A 17,627-nucleotide genomic window follows, 5' to 3' on the forward strand; every position below is an offset into this window, starting at 1 on the left:
AATAAAATCGTTTTAAAATATAGTCCCCTGACTAGCAGGACCACCATTGCCTGAAAATCTGTTAGAAATGAAAATTCTTGGGCCCTACCTCAGAACTACAGATTAGGAATGAACTCTCAGTATGAGGACCAGAAATCTGAGTTTTAACAAACCCTCCAGGTGATTCTGATGCATGTCAATATTTGATAATTTCACATCCAAAATATTGACTGTGCTTTCCGACTGGATTTTTCCCACACTACAACTTAAGTCTTAAGCAACTATGGAATATGGACCATGTCCTTCTTCCTTGTCTTCCTTTCTATCCCCATTACAGGGCTCTATCCAGAGGCTAGCTTCTTGTAAGTGTATTTCTTTATCCAATAGTAGACACCTCCTAGGAGACTTGAGTGCACTGGAAATTGAAACTCTCACTTCCAACTTGGAGATGGAGAGCCCCAATCGAACCACCGCTCAGGAGTTTATCTTCTCTGCCTTCCCTTATTCCTGGGTTAAGTCTGTTGTCTGCTTTGTTCCACTGCTCTTCATCTATGCTTTCATTGTTGCTGGAAACCTGGTCATCCTCACAGTGGTCCAGTTGAATACTCACCTCCACACTCCCATGTATATTTTTATCAGTGCTCTTTCTTTCCTGGAGATTTGGTATACCACAGCCACAATTCCAAAGATGTTGTCTAGCCTGCTTAGTGAGAGGAGGAGCATTTCCTTCAATGGTTGTCTCCTACAGATGTATTTCTTCCATTCCACCGGCATCAGTGAGGTATGTCTCTTGACAGCTATGGCCTTTGACCGCTACCTGGCCATCTGCAGCCCGCTTCATTATCCCACTATCATGACCCCCAAGCTATGTACCCAACTGACTTTAAGTTGCTGTGTTTGTGGCTTTATCACACCCCTTCCTGAGATTGTCTGGATCTCTACACTGCCATTTTGTGGTTCAAATCACCTTGAGCATATCTTCTGTGACTTCCTCCCAGTGCTGCGCCTGGCCTGCACAGACACACGAGCCATCGTCATGATTCAGGTAGTGGATGTCATCCATGCAGTGGAGATTATTACAGCTGTGATGCTCATCTTCATGTCCTACATTGGTATTGTGGCTGTAATTCTACGTATTCGTTCAGCTGGAGGCCGCCGCAAAGCATTTTCCACGTGTGTCTCTCACCTCATAGTCTTTTTGCTCTTTTTTGGCAGTGTGGCTCTCATGTACCTACGCTTCTCTGCCACCTACTCCTTGTTCTGGGATACAGCCATTGCTCTGGCCTTTGCAGTTTTGTCTCCCTTCTTCAACCCCATTATCTATAGCCTGAGGAATAAAGAAATAAAAGAAACTATAAAAAAGCACATAGGTCAAGCTAAGGTATTTTTTTTCCATAACACAAGGGACCTCCAGTAAGATCTTTTAGTTGAGATCTTGTATAGTTGATGGTTTCTCTTCACCTTCAGCTCTCAGCAATCTGTCTTTTCCTATCAGCCTTTTGTTGAAACTGGTCTCCCAAAGCTCACCAAAAAAAAAAAAAAAAAAAAAAAAAAAAAAAAAAAATTCAGTAATAGCTAAAGTCAATAGCTTCTATTTAATCTTTACTCAGTTAGACATATTTTTCAATCTGATTTTATTAATTAAACTTTCTGCCACTCAAATTATTTGTAGTAAATTCATCATGTTGAAATGTTCTGTATAAATATTTACTTTAATTTTAAAGCAATTAACATATTTGTCTGTAAGACCTGGTCATTTAAAAAGTATCCTTCATAAGACTAAGTTTTATCCATGGTGCCTTCAGCTTCTATAGTTGAAAAATGATTCAGATTTATAAATTGAGTATCCAAGTATTGATCAATAAGCGATTTAATTAAGTTACTCATTAAATAATCAGTTTTTCATGATAAATAAAAAAACCCAGATGTTGCATTCACTGTGATCAAATGCATTGTACATATTAAGTAATAAACATAAAAACTATCTGTTGAATGAATAAACCAAACTACCACCATGCTGCACTCTGATTGTTTTAGACAATCGATCAATTGTGTTAGGCAACAACTCTTTCAGGCTCTCTTCTTTGGCTTTTAGGATTCCAAACTCATTTCTATCCTTCCTTGGTGACGCTTCTTTCTCTTGCTGAGTCTTCATGTCATACACACTTTATAAAAAGCAATTTTTCTCCAGGGCTCATGATTCAGCTAAGATAGGATAAAGCTTATTACTGTGCAAATGTTAATAAATTTTTACCCTTCTCTACCCTGCCAACACAAATCCTATAGCTATCAGTGTGATTTCCCCACTTTTGTGCCACAATCTTTTCATTACTTTTCCTCCTACATCTTATGATATTTTAAAATCAAATGGAAAGACAGAAGTTAAGGAGAGATCTTATAAAAAGGGGTAATGCTATCAAATAAAAGTTGGGATACAGAAGAGAAGAAAAATCAGAGAAAATCTGTTGATTGTGGGTGCAGGGGGTCTGGGTAAAAGAAAGGCTTTAGGGGATACTTGGTTTAAGAACAGGAGGACAGAGGGAAAAAGAAATGCAAGAAGTATCACTGAGTTTAAGTCAAGTATTTTTAATCTTCTTCAAATGACATGAAAAATGTCATTGTTTTTCTAATTTATTGACTAATTGATGCTATTGTAAGTGCAATATTGTTACAGAGCTGTTACACATAAAGCTCCATTATACGAAAGGGTCACACCATTTTTTTCTCTGTCCTTTCCACTTTTAAGTTTTGCAGCAATCATTTCCTAAATATTATCAATATCCCTAAAAATTAATATAGCTAACACTACCTGCTTTACATGCATGCTTTCTCAACTTCAAGCTTCTTTCCCCACTGCAAACTGAGCTGTTCTTACAACTTAGATGTGATTGCTTTATTAGCCTGCCTTAAAACCTTCTGTGATTAAACATACCTTCATTTCAAATTATGAACATAAAGTAATTTTACTAGTTCTGTGTGTGTGTGCGTGTGTGTGTGTGTGTGCATGCAGGTAATGAAAAAATATTCCAAGCTGAGGGAAAAACAAGAGAAAATAAAGCAGAAAAAAAATGCATCGTGTGTTGATGTTCCCGTTACCTTGTAAATGTGCTCTTAGTGAATACACTGGATTAAGGAAACATACGCCTTCTGGCCTGGAGAGGATAGAAGCTGCTAACTTATTCCGTGATAGTTTTAAATATATTTATTTTACCTAAAATTTCACTGCATTTATTAATCAAATTTTTACTAGTAATAATAAAATACCATATGTGATGGTTAATACTGAGTGTCAACTTGATTGGATTGAAGGATGCAAAGTATTGTTCCTGGGTGTGTCTGTGAGGTGTTGCCAAAGGACATTTAACATTTGAGTCAGTGGACTGGGAAAGGCAGACCCACCCTCAATCTGGGTGGCCACAATCTAATCAGCTGCCAGTGCAGTCAGAATAAAAGCTGGCAGAAGAACGTGGAAAGACTAGACTGGTTTAGTCTTCTGGCCTACACTTTTCTCCTGTGTTGGATGGTTCTTGTCCTCGAATACCAGACTCCAAGTTCTTCTTCAGCTTTGGGACTTGGACTGTTTTCCTTGCTCCTCAGCTTGCAGACGGCCGATTGTGGTACCTCTTCTTGTGATAGTGTGTCAATACACTTTAATAATACATCTATCCTATTAGTTCTGTCCCTTTAGAGAACCCTGACTAATACACCGTAGTATATTCACAATGGTAATTATATTTATTGACAATAATATTAATGCAATTTTCCACTTATTGGGCACTCTTCACATTTAAGACATTGTCATACACACACGCATACACATATGTTACTTTATAGAAATTCTTTGCAATAGGTATTGATATCAGTACTACTTTAAGAGGGAGGAAACTGTAGCTTATAGGGCTTAAGCTTTGTCCAAAGATACACATTTAGTAAGAGGCTGTTATAATTTGAACCCAGGTCTGTGCTTGTTCAAAAGCATTTCCTTTACTACCATGCTACATTTTTAAATATTCTAGCTATATTCTTGAGAAATAGAGAGATGTATTATCTAACATTCTTTGGAGACACCAAACTAATAGAATGTCTATCAATTTATCTACAAAGATGTGTTGTAAATATTGGCTCATATGCTTATGGAGACCAAGAACTTCATGATCTGCTGCATATAATAAGCTAGAGAACCAGGAAAACTGGTGACGTAATTTAGCCTAAGTCTGAAGGCCTGAAAACAAGGGAAGCCGATAGTATAAACTCAGGTCCAAGTCCAAAGGCCTGAGAATGAGGAGCACCCAGTGTCCAAAGGCAGAAGGAGAAGAATATCCCATCTAAACAAAAACAAATTTGCCCTTCCTTTACTTTTTTGTTCTATTTAGGGTTTCAATGGATCAGAAGAGTCAGTAAAGTCCTTGAGTGATGTTTAGTTTTTTCTTAATATTTCATAACTTAAATGTTACGATGTAAAATTAACAATGATTAAATATTGATATAAAGCAATGTGTCTTATATGATAAAAGTAAGAGAAGAAAGCACATTTGCTAATGTGTGTGTATATATGTGTGTGTGTGTATATATATAAACATGTTCAAAAAAATAAGGAGGAAACACTCCTGGCAATTATAATTACAGTTTCCATTTTTATAACTAGTCATGTTATCACAGCTAGTATTTATAACTACCTTCTTCTACTACTCATTCTGTATTCACTTTGCCTTCATCAAGCACGTCAGTTGGTCATAGTTCCTTAACTGATATGGTGACCCAAACATTAATTCCTCAAGGATCTTGGTCATTAGTAGTCCTTTCTGGATTGTGGTGTTGTTATTTTTTATTGGCCTTAATCACAGGGCACGGAAATACTAAAAGATATCCTAAAGAATCTCCTGTATACCAGACATACTCTTCCTTCCCTTCACTGTGGAATCTGTAGAATAACAGTCCAATTTCAAGCATTTCCTCTGCTTTTGGTGGGTCATCTTTTGGGCCATCTTTCAACCAGTCAACCAACCAACCAACCAACTATTAGAGCTCTTTCCTACTCCCTGAGCTGCAACATTAAATTCAAAATCTCTGCTTAGTGAGCCCATATCAATAAATTTGACTTGATCCAACTTTATGTTCCTTCCACTATTTTTCCACATCCTTATTATCTATTCTCATATATGTTCTCTAGATTTCTAATTGTATAAACTTGAGCTTAAACAATGTAGCACACTTCTTCATGAGTTGCATATTATACCTCACCTTTGGAGACCTCCTGGGTCTTGAGTCTAGCTCTAGGTCTAGAAGAAAAGAGGAATAGTGGCGATGGGTCCTGAGGAGAATCTGTATTGTTTTGCATGGCAATTGCTTCAGGGGCAATTGTCTCAGCAAAACAAGGTTAATTACCTCAGAAAGAAGTAGAAAGGCTGATATCACTATGGGTAGGGAGGCCACTTCCACTGGCAAAAAAAGGCTCATCGGAATTTAGGAGCACAATTTCCCAAGAATCATCAGAATTTTTCCATCCCAACTTAGAGGTAGATAATATGTATATTATCTACTATGTGCTGGAGAGTGTTTTAAGTGTTGGAACAACATGGGTCCAAGGTTTATTCTCTGATGTCCAGAATCTCATAATTCAGGGGGAATTAGGGCTTAAGAAATAGAAGAAACTGAAATAGTTCTTTGGCTTTTCCTTATCCAATAAGTAACCAGGGATCCATTGGGAGGGTGGCCACAGGAGCAGGGGAAAAAACACCACAGGGAGAAAGAAATCCCCAGCTGAACTTTGTAACAATTTGAATGGGGTGAGAAACCTCCTGGTCAGAACTTGGGGGAGGGCTCGAATCTGGTGTGCAGATTCCACAGGCAGGGGAAGAACCAAGCCCTTTTCTTTCGAAGCTAGAGGTGGGTAGCCTGGGGCAAGTTCTCAAGCCCTGCTTGCCCACTACCTGGAAACAGACTTGGGGCTATTGTGAGGGCACAGTGGAAGTAGTGAGATCAGTCACTCATTTGTGTGGGAGCTGGGTGAGGCCTGTGGCTGCCAGCTTTCTCCCACTTCCCTGACAACCTGCATGACTCAGCAGAGACAGCCATAATCCTCCTAGGTACACAACTCCATTGACCTGGGAACCTCACCCCCAACCCCAACAGCAGCCGTAGTTAGACGCCCCAGGGAGAGTCTAAGCTTATACACGCCTAGCCCTGCTCCCACCTGATGGTCCTTCCCACTCTGGTAGCCGAAGGCAAAGGGCTTATAACCTTGGGAGTTCTAGGGCCCCACCCACTACCAGTTCCTCTCCATACTACCACAGCTGATGCTCTTTGGAAAGCGCCACCTCCTGGCAGGATGCCAACCAGACCAAAATAGAGCATTAAACCACCAAAGGTAACAACCCTCATGGAGTCCATTTCACTCCCTGCCACCTCTACTGGAGGTGAATCTCATGGGGTGGCTGGCTAGGACAAATGCAGCAACTTATGTATTTGGAATGCTGGCTTTTAAAATAGCTGCCCTTTTCATTCTGGCATAGTATACAGTACATGGAACAAAGTGAGCACTTGCTAAATATTTGAATAAACTAATGAAAATGTAATAAATTAATAAATTGAATATCCAATTGGTTTTCTAAACTAGACATCCAGGATCCTCATTTCTTTTTTGCCTCACAACTGAGAAGATGATAAATAAGAATCAGACAGTCGTGACTGAATTTGTATTCACTGGCTTTCCTTGCTTGCAGGAGGGTGAGCTGGGGTTTTTTGTTTGTTTGTTTTTGTTTTGTTTTTGAGACAGAGTCTTGCTCTTTCACCCAGGCTGGAGTGCAGTGGCATGATCTCGGCTCACTACAACCTCCACCGCCCAGGTTCAAGTGATTCTCCTGCCTCACCCTCCTGAGTAGCTGGGATTACAGGCGCCTGCCACCACGACCATCTAATTCTTATATTTTTACTAGAGACAGGGTTTCACCATGTTGGCCAGGTTGGTCTCCAACTCCTGACCGCAGGTGATCCATCCGCCTCGGCATCCCAAAGTGCTGGGATTACAGGCGTGAGTCACCGCGCTTGGTTGGCTTTTGTTTTTTATCCTTCTGCTGCTCATTTATCTGTTCACCATCATTGGCAGTCTTATGGTGTTCTTTGCCATTGAACTGGATTTCTGCTTGCACAGCTCCTTGTATTTCTTCATCAGTGTCCTCTCTTTCCTAGAGATCTGGTATACCACCATCACCATCCCCAAGATGCTCTTCAACCTAGCAAATGATCAGAAGACCATCTCCCTGGATGGTTGCCTCTTGCAGATGTATTTCTTTCACTCCCTCGTCATCACTGAGGTTTGCTTGCTCACCACCATGGCTATGGACAGATACCTGGCCATCTGTAATACCTTTCACTACCCCACAATCGTGGCACCTCAGCACCACACTCAGGTGACTCTAGGTTGCTGCATCTGTGGCTTCTTCACGCTGCTCCCTGAGATTGCTTGGATATCCACACTGCCATTTTGTGGTCCAAATCAAATCCAGAATATTTTCTGTGACCTTGATCCTATCCTGAATCTAGTGTGTGTGGACACTGGCGCAGTTGTATTAATCAAAGTTGTGAATATTGTGTATGCTGTGGAGATCATCACAGCTGTAATGCTTGTGATTTTGGCTTGCGTCTTGATTATTGCAGTGATCTTAAGAAACTGCTCTGCTGGTGGATGCCAAAAGGCATTTTCTACCTGTGCTTCCCACCTTACTATTTTCTTATTCTTTTTTGGAAATGTAGCCCTGATGTACCTGCTCTTCTCTGCCAAGTACTCCTTTTTCTGGGACCAGTCCAGTCTAAAGTTTGCATCCAACCAGTCTAATGTTTGCAGTGCTGTCACCATTCTTCAACACAATTATCTGTAGTCTGAGGAAAAAAGAGATAAAAAAAGCAATAAAAAAGCACATGCGCCAATCAATGATATTCACACATCATGTCAAATAAGACCAAATTCACACCTCCTAATTACCCATGAATATTTATGCAAATATTTACATTAACATGTTCAGTGTGTCCTTTTTTGATGTACAGGTAGTAAATGATGTTTAGTCATTCTTATTATCTCTGTGGACTTAGTAAATGTCCTCAGGGGTTGACTAACCACAGAATTCAAAGAAACTAGGATAAAACTATGCACAGGTCCTTGGTTTATTATTTTTTGAATCCAGCGAGAGTCATAAAATATTGTCTCTCCCCTGACGTCTTCTCCAGCATATTCATATAGTAGTAAACACACATTTCTCTGTTTCTTTAACACATTGTTTGGACTCTCTATTTGGCATGATTTTTATACTTTCTTATGTCACAGTTTATATATCTTATGTCTCTCTAATCTGTATGCTAATTGAAAGAAGGTATCTTACTTTGTTCATCTCCACATTCCCAATGCTTAACAGAATGCTTTGTCCATAGAAACTCTTGGTAATAGTTTGCTGAATGAATAAAAGAATAATTAGAGGCAGTCTTTATGTCTTGAAGCTATACATTATAGGAAAGGAAACTCAGACAATTTTCTCTTTTATTTATTTTTTTAAGAAATGTCATTTTTTAATAGTAAGCTTTTATAGTATTCTTGGGTAGAAAGGTATTGTTATAGAAACAGTTATTTTTTCTATCTTTTTCCTCATGAGTCCATAAAATAGTACTTTTATATCAATTTTTATTATACTTAATACATAAAATCAGTATTCTTTTAAGAATGTAGAAGTTTAAGATACACTAAAAATATTTTTGACAATAACTCTCATTCTCAGAGGTAGCACCATTAATAAGTCCTATGTATTTACTTCCAGAATTAACAAAACTACGTTTACCCACATTTACACATGGTATCTATGGGTGCGTGTATGTCAGAATATTTTTTTTAATTGTGTTAAATTATACGTAACCTGAAACTTTTAGGTATACAGTTTCATGGCATTAGTATATTCACACTGTAATGCAACTATTATCATCAGAATTTTCTTTTCTTTTTTTTTTTTTTTTTTTTTGACATGGACTCTTGCTCTGTCGCCCAGGCTGGAGTACAATGGAGTGATCTCAGCTCACTGCAACCTCCACCTCCCGAATTCAAGCAATTCTCCTGCCTCAGCCTCCCGAGTAGCTGGGACTAGAGGCATGCGCCACCACGCCTGGCTAATTTTTGTAGTTTTAGTAGAGATGGGGTTTCACCATGTTTAGTAGAGATGGGGTTTCACCACCAGGCTGGTCTCAAACTCCTGACCTCAAGTGATCTACCTGCCTCGGCCTCCCGAAGTGCTCAATTATAGGTGTGAGTCACTGCTCCCGGCCTGTCTACAGAATTCTTTTTATCTTACAAAACTGAAAGTTTAGCCTTAAATCATAATTCCTGATTATCTTCTCCCTTCAGACGCTGGCAACGACCCTTCTATAATACTTTCTGCTTTTTGAATTTGACCACTCTGAGTATCATATGAATAATCATATGGTATTTGTCCCTTTGTGACTGGCTTATGTCGCTTAGCATAATTTCTTGAAGGTTCATCCATGTTGAGTCTTATGTTCATACCATGTGTCAGAGTTTTCTTTTTACAGCCACGGAATATTCTCTTGTATGCCACATTTTGTCTATCTGTTCATTTATCCATGCACACTTGGGTTGTTTCCACTGTTTAGTTATTGTGAATAATGCTGCTGTTAACATTGGTGTACAAATATCTCTTCAAGACCCTGCATTTAATTTGGAAACTCAGGCTATTTCATATTCAACAGAGAATGGCACGGATGGGGGAGAGAATGTATACAGATAAGATGCAGAGTATATTTGCACTTAGAGACATTTTTTTTTTTTTTTAAAGACAGAATCTTGCCCTGTCCCTCAGACCGAAGTGCTGTGGCACAATCTCTGTTCACTGCAACCTCAGCCTCCCTGGGTTCAAGTGAACCTTGTGTCTCAGTCTCTTGAGTAACTGGAATCACAGGTATTTGCCGCACAGCCACTTAATTTTCATTTTTTTTTTCTTTTTCTTTTTTTTTTTTTTTTTAGTAGAGACAGGGGTTTCACCATGTTGCCTAGGCTGGACTTGAACTCCTGACCTGAAGTCATCTGCCTACTTCAGCCTCCCAAAGTGCTGGGATTACAGGTGTGAGTCACAGCACCCGGCCCATAGAGACAATTTTTAATAGTAAAATGAAGCTATACAATAGGTAATCCACTTAGATTTGTATGACTGACATAAACCTAGATGTAAAATGGGGCTTTCATTAATATCTTGAGACTCTAGTACCATAAACATAGTAATTAAACTTCATCATTTAGTCATGGTTTTGAAGGCAGTGATACATTTAGTTCCACACTTGGCTTTATTTCCTACTTGCCTCTATTCAGATGAGAAATTATATTCTTCCATTGAGCTCTTTTTAAGTATATTTCCCTGAATGGACCAAGTATGCCAGTTTTGTAAAGCTTCTGATAATTTAGGCTTAGATAATTCCCTTCAGGGTTGTTGTAATCAGAGGTAATTATTAGTGGACAGGAGCATGAAGCAACTTTATGCAAGATATGCTAATGATACATTGCAAAATTATTCTTTAAGAGATAAGTACTTAGCTTTATGAGAAATTATCCCATATCAAATCCCTGTCCTTTACCCTCTGGTTTTAAAAATTCAATGTTTCAAAATGAAATGTATAAATTGAAAGGCTTAAATATATGTGGTTGACATTATTCAAATCAGTTTACAATAATAGTTCTTTTACTATGTAGACTTACATGCAAAATGCTTTTTAGTCTTCCACCTAAATTGATTCATATAATGATTTTCTGGAATAGGTATTAGTCATTACTGTAATTATTATATGCTTAATAAATTTTAAGTAAATTTCCAATAATCATCTGATCATTAACTGCTGGAACAAGAATTTAAATCAGATGATTCACCTTCAAATGCAGTGTATGTTCTATTGGCCTAAGCTGTCTTCCAATTTCAATTACATAGTTAATTGCGTTTAGGAAAACCATGGTTTTAGGATTTTTCTTACTCAAAGCAGTAAAACCAAGTAAGTTAACAGAAAAATAATAAAATAAATAAGAAAGTGAGAGATGATTAAGATAGGAAAAGAAAAGAGTTCTATTTTGTTGATTAGAGAATTATAAATGAGCAATATATACATCTGATAACTTATATATTCCTCAAGTTTGCAGTTTTGTAAGCAAAGAGTCAAGGGACAAATAACCTTAGAAGACCTAAAGTGATAAATCAAGGTGGCTACAGTAAACTGCAAAAGGCCTTGTAAATTTTTTTGAATGACATTATCTACTGTTCTAGCCCATTTATAAGTCAAAATTTGAGAAATTTTAAAACAAAAACTATTTCTGCAGAACAAAAAGTAAAACCTTAAAATAATAAAATTTTTATGAGAAAAAATAGTTTTACATTTAAGTTAAAATATTTGTCTTTATTGGTAATCCGCAGAAAAAGCTGAACTCCAAAAGATCCACAGAAAACAGGTATGGATTTTAGTGATTCCAGCTGAGAAGACTTTATAATTTTTGGATCTAAAGCATCTCTTAAAGTTTCTGAGTCTAGGAGAAGGTGGAACAGATCACTTTGCTCTGATGCCTGAACAGAGGCTGAGGCAAGTTGTTCAGTGCTGATTAAACTAGCATGTAAAGTACAGACCCTCCCAGAGGTGATAACCATGGCCAAATATAACAACCCTCCAAATTATTCCTGCCCTTGTAAAAAAGTGGTGTAAAATATTTCTAAATATATAATTCTCATTTTAAAATCTCTCTAAGTTTTGACTTCTAAATGGGCCAGAGCATTTAGATAATACAATGAAAAAAATAAAGGATTTTTTTTTGCAGTTAACTGTATTCACTTTCACTTCACTTCGAGTCCTCTAAGATTATTTAACCCTTAACTTTATTTGAAAATTTACTTATTACTCAAGTTTGTAATTCTCTAATAAAAAATAGAGCTCTTTTCCAATTTTCTCTTTAAATAATCTGTCTGTAACAAACACTAGTGTCTCCTATAACCTCTCAGCACCAATTTATATAGCATAGCATGCAGTTTTTATTTTATTTTATTTTACTTTATTTTATTTTATTATTTTACTTTAAGTTATGGGATACATGTGTGGAACATGCAGGTTTGTTACATAGGAATACATGTGCCATGGTGGTCTGCTGCACCTATCAACCCATCATCTAGGTTTTAAGCCACGCATGCATTAGGTATTTGTCCTAATGCTCTCCCTCCCTTTGCCCCTCACCCCACAACAGGCCCCAGTGTGTGATGTTTCCCTTCCTGTGTCCATGTGTTATTGTTCAGCTCCCACTTGTGAGTGAGAACATGCAGTGTTTGGTTTTCTGTTCCTGTTAGTTTGCTGAGGATGATGGTTTCCAGCTTCATCCATGTCCCCGCGAAGGACATGAACTCATTTTTTTTATGGCTGCCTAGTATTCCATGGTGTGTATGAGCCACATTTTCTTTATCCAGTCTATCATTGGTGGGCATTTGGGGCATGCAGTTTCATAGATTGTACTTCCTTTTATACTTCCATGGTATTTGCCATCCTTTTTTTTTTTTTTTTTTCTCCTGAGTCCTTTTAAATAAGGGTCTCTATGTGATCAGAACCAATGAATATTCTCGGGAGGTTGTAGAAGTAGAAAAAGAAAGTCAGAGGTCCAAGTGTTAAACCCTCAAGGTATAAGACTTTTTCATCATGCCCTTCCATCTGTCTCAGGGACATGCCTTGTTACCTGGACTAATAATCATAAACAATGCTTAGAAACTGGAGAATCAATGTTGGTTTCGACGGACTTTGAGTGCAGGGTGGGACTGAATTTTAAGTCATTAAATGCCAGAGTACTGTCAGAGCAAACTTTATCATGAATCTCTGCTGCCTACGATGACAGAAAACTCAAGGAACTCACCAGTTTTTATGTATCAAAACTTTCCCCTGAATGTCTCCTGTGGACTTCCACATTGCAGTTTTGCTCCAGAGACTTTGATTCTGGCCAGGTGCGGTGGCTCACGCCTGTAATCCCAGCGCTTTGGGAGGCCGAGGCGGGTGGATCACCTGAGGTCAGGAGTTCGAAACCAGTCTGGCCAACATGATGAAACCCTGTCTCTACTAAAAACACAAAATTAGCCAGGCATGGTGGCAGGCACCTGTAATCCTAGCTACCGGGGGGCTGAGTCGGGAGTATCACTTGAACCTGGGAGGCAGAGGTTGTGGTGAAGCGAGATCGCACCACTGCACTTCAGCCTGCGCAACAGAGCGAGACTCCATTTCAAAAACAACAACAAAAAAGACTATGATTCTTATATACTTTTTTTTCTAATGTGGTGAGAAACTTAACATGAGATCTATCCTCTTAACACATTTTGAAGTGTACAATACTGTATTGTTAACATTTATGTGATGTGTTGTACAGCACAGCTCTGGAACTCAATCATCTTTCATGGATAAAACTTCATACCTATTTAATACCCATTTTTCCTTCCCTCAGCCTCTGATGAGCACTATTTACTCTGTTTCTATGAGTTGGACTATTTTATATACTTCATATAAGTAGTATCTTGCAGTTATTTGTCCTTCTGTGACTGGCTTATTTCACTCAGCATAGGTTCATCAAGGTTCACTCATGTTGTCATATGTGACAGGATTCCATTTGTTATTATGACTGAATTATTTCAATTGCATGTACATGCCACTTTCATCAGTCATAGACATTTCAATTGTTTCTATTTCTTGGTTTTTGTTAATAGTGCTGCAATAAACATAAAAGTGCAAAAGTGTAAATATCTCCTTACAATCCTGATTTTAATTCTTTCAGATGTATACCCAGAAGCAGGACTGCTAGATTATATGATAGTTCTATTTTTAGTTTTTAGGAAATGCTACACTGTTTTCCACAGTGGCTGCACCATTTTACATTTCTATCAACAGTGTACAATTGTTCCAACTTCTCCACATTTTCAGCAATACTTATCTTTCTATTCCTTTGAGAATAGCCATCCTAACAGATGTGAGATAATATCTCAGTATCGCTTTGATTTGCATTTCCCTGATAATTAGTGATGTTGAGCACCTTTTCTTATACCTGTTAGCCAATTGTATATCTTCTTCGGAAAAACATTCATTCAAGTCCTTTGCTCATTTTCTAATTTTCATTTTTGCTATGGATTTGAAGAAGCTCCTTGTACATTTTGGATTTTAACCCCTTGTTAGATGTATGCAAATATTTTCTTCCATTCCATAAGTGAACTTTTTTGTTGTTGTTGACTGTTTTCTTTGCTGTGCAGAAGATGTCCAATTTGTCTATTTTTGCTTTTGTTGCCTTTGTTTCTGGTACCATATCCAAGAAGTAACTGGCAAGACCAAACAGATCACTTTGCTCTGGTGCCTGAGCAGAGGCTAAGGCAAGCTGCTTAGTGCTGATTAAACTACTATGTAAAGTACAAACCCTCCCTGAGGTGATAACCATGGCCAGATACAACAGCCCTCTAAATTATCCCCACCCTTTTAAAATTGTATAAAATACTAAATATGTAATTCTCATTATATATGATGAAAGTCATGAGGCTTTTTCCTTTTGTTTTTTTTCCAGCAGTTTTACAGTTTCAGGTTGTAATTTAAGTCTTTAATCCCATTTGAATTGATTTTTGTACATAGCATAAGGGTCCAATATCTTTTTTTAATGTGAATATGCAATTTTTCCAACACATATGTTGAAAAGACATTTTTATTTCCTTATGATCAGTTCTGCTGATTGGGCCACACTATTTCTTTTATAAAAAATAAACATTATAGAATCATTAAGCATTTTTATTTTCTTTTTATTATGATGATTATATTTTAGTTCTGGGACACATATGCAGAATGTGCAGGTTTGTTACATAGGTATACACATGCCATGGTGATTTATTGCACCCATCAACCTGTCATCTACATTAAGTATTTCACCTAATACTATCCTTCCCCTAGCCCACCCCCACCCCCCAAGAGGCTTCAGTGTGTGATATTCCCCTCCCTCTGTCCATGTGTTCTCATTGTTCAACTCCCACTTATGAGTGAGAACATGTGGTATTTGGTTTTCTGTCCTTATGATAGTTTGCTGAGAATGATGGTTTCCAGCTTCATCCATATCCCTGCAAAGGACGTAAATGCATCCTTTTTTAGGGCTGCCTAGTATTCCATGGTATATATGTGCCAAATTTTCCTAATCCAGTCTATCATTGATAGGCACTTGGGTTGGTTGCAAAGGGCTAATATCCAGAATCTACAAGGAAATTAAACAAATTTGCAAGAAAAAAACACAAATGACCCCATCAAAAAGTGAGCAAAGGATATGAATAGACATTTCTCAAAAGAAGACACTTATGCAGCCAGCAAACATATGAAAAAAGCTCATCATTACCGGTCATTGGAGAAATGCAAATCAAAACCACAATGAGATACCATCTCATGCCAATTAGAATGGCATTCATTAAAAAGTCAGGAAACAACAGATGCTGGAGACAATGTGGAGAAATAGGAATGCCTTTACACTGTTGGTGGGAGTGTAAGTTAGTTCAACCATTGTGGAAGACAGTGTGGCAATTCTTCAAAGGTCTAGAACCAGAAATACCATTTGACCCAGCAATCCCATTACTGGGTATATACCCAAAGGATTACAAATCATACTACTATAAAGACACATGCACACATATGTTTATTACGGCACTATTCACAATGGACCATACAATTTCTTTGGTCACAAGGTTATCACATATTTGGCATTCTTGGTAAGATGATTCTGGAACAGGGAAACAGAATAAATAATGTTGATGGATAGAGAGAAGATTGACTAAAAAAATGAGAAGCAGAATGCCATGATAGTCATATTGATATGGATTTGACTATTTAAATACTTTCAAACCAAATAACCATAGAATGAAACTTTGTTTTTTAGTTTTCTCATATAAAATGTTTTCTCAGATAAAAATGGGTATGATAATACCTTCCTCACAGAATTTTTAATGATTAGAAATTAATGTAAATTGATCATGTTAATATGTAAATATTTCATAGATGTTGGTTGTTTTCTCTTAAAGATAAAATAATTTCCTCTCCTTATCCCAACTTCAGGCAAATATTCCTCAGTGCATGTGTTATAGTGCAGTCTCTAAAATTATGTTCCTGCCTTTACTACTAAATTTGACTTGAATATAATGAAACTATGTGGAAAAGTAAAGTAATCCAGACTTTCAAGAAGAGAATGTAAAGGACTCTCAGTTTTTCTGTGTGAGGACCAAGAACAGAGGAAACCACAAATGTAGAATCAAAATCTTCTCTTGTAGATCATGGAAGTTAGATTATTCAAGTTGTATTTACGCTGGAATGAAGTATGGCATGGATAGCCCCACTGGCTTGTAGAGAGGTCTAAGAGCGCCCCACTATTTTCTTTTTCTTTGTTTGTTTCACTGTTGTAAATTAGTCTAAAATAACTATGCGTATGGAAAAAAAGTCCACCTCCTTTTGTTCTCCATTAAAATTAGTACATAAAATATGATAATTTGTACCATATATATTAGAAGTCAGCCATATTTTCAACTTTTTTGTGACATCATTAGTTTTCAAATAAGGTATCCTAATTTTTGTTTTACAAAATATTAATGAACACATCGTATAACTTTTTTTGTTCCTTCCATTTAAATGATTAAGGGTACAACTAAATCAGATTTTTAAATACCAAATTGATGAGGTTAGAAATAAAATCTTACTTTGTGAAAGACTCTACAGAAAAAGCCAGGATAATTCATTGACCTAAAGGCTGTCAAAAATCTGCAGTTGAGTTGGATGAAGTTGTTGAACTGTATTTCCAGCAATATATGGGGTTTTCCCCCTAAGTTTTCATCCAAAAACCTTACTTTCATTTTTTAAGTCTTATTGAGTAACTTTGAGAGCCAGAGCCTCCCAAAACTGCTGAGTCACCCAGTATCTGCAATAGTTAGCAGTTGCCTCAGCTGAATATGTCTTCGAAAGATAATGTTGATTGTGTGTGGCTGGTGAGATTCTAGGACCAAGCAAGAGGTGTTCCCCCCTCCCCCACATACTTGACGTTTCTGTATTTCTATTTGAATTCAACTAGACAGTTCCATCTGAATTATTTCTCTCATTCTCTCTCTCTCTCTCTGACACATTTTATCTTGCCAGGTTCTAAACCTTTTGAAAAAATGGAGCAATTTCCAAAGGAAACCGTGAGTACATATTTCTCTTCCATGCAATTAGTCACTAATATTATTAGGAAAGGTGTCTCCTTTAAACTTTCTATACTATCTTTCCCAAGAACATTAATCATTACTTTTGCTTTTAACAAGTAGATAATTTTAATTTTAACTATTTTTTGTGTACAATAACCTTGAGCTTATGTCTGTGCAACACCAAGACCCAGTAATGACTTAAGTCTGCTCCCATAGAGAATAAGTAGGGAACTTGAAGCAAAATAACACCTGGTAACAACATGAGTCTCCATGGAATGATCTAATTCTATAGCCATACCAGTAATGGCAATTCGCAGAGTAGCAATTAGGAGGAATAACGGGAGATTAAAATTTAAACTCTATATTAAGCATTTTGGCTGAGGGAAGCTAGGGAAAATGGTATCCATATCCGGATGA

The 17,627-nt window shown here is 37.4% G+C and overlaps 1 protein-coding gene across 1 annotated transcript; it reads left to right on the forward strand.

Moving 5' to 3' along the window:
* Positions 1–427: 427 nt before the first annotated feature.
* Positions 428–1,406, forward strand: OR6K2 (olfactory receptor family 6 subfamily K member 2). Its single transcript, XM_015110520.3, has one exon. The coding sequence runs from the start codon at positions 428–430 to the stop codon at positions 1,394–1,396; it is 969 nt and encodes a 322-aa protein (XP_014966006.1). The 3' UTR covers positions 1,397–1,406.
* The last annotated feature ends 16,221 nt before the right edge of the window (positions 1,407–17,627 follow it).

Source organism: Macaca mulatta, chromosome 1 (assembly GCF_049350105.2).
Source record: "Macaca mulatta isolate MMU2019108-1 chromosome 1, T2T-MMU8v2.0, whole genome shotgun sequence".
In the NCBI taxonomy this organism is placed as follows: domain Eukaryota; kingdom Metazoa; phylum Chordata; class Mammalia; order Primates; family Cercopithecidae; genus Macaca; species Macaca mulatta.

Bases quoted from the DNA above. Each gene is read 5' to 3' on its own strand.
- OR6K2 (XM_015110520.3), top strand. From the start codon at position 428: ATGGAGAGCCCCAATCGAACCACCGCTCAGGAGTTTATCTTCTCTGCC.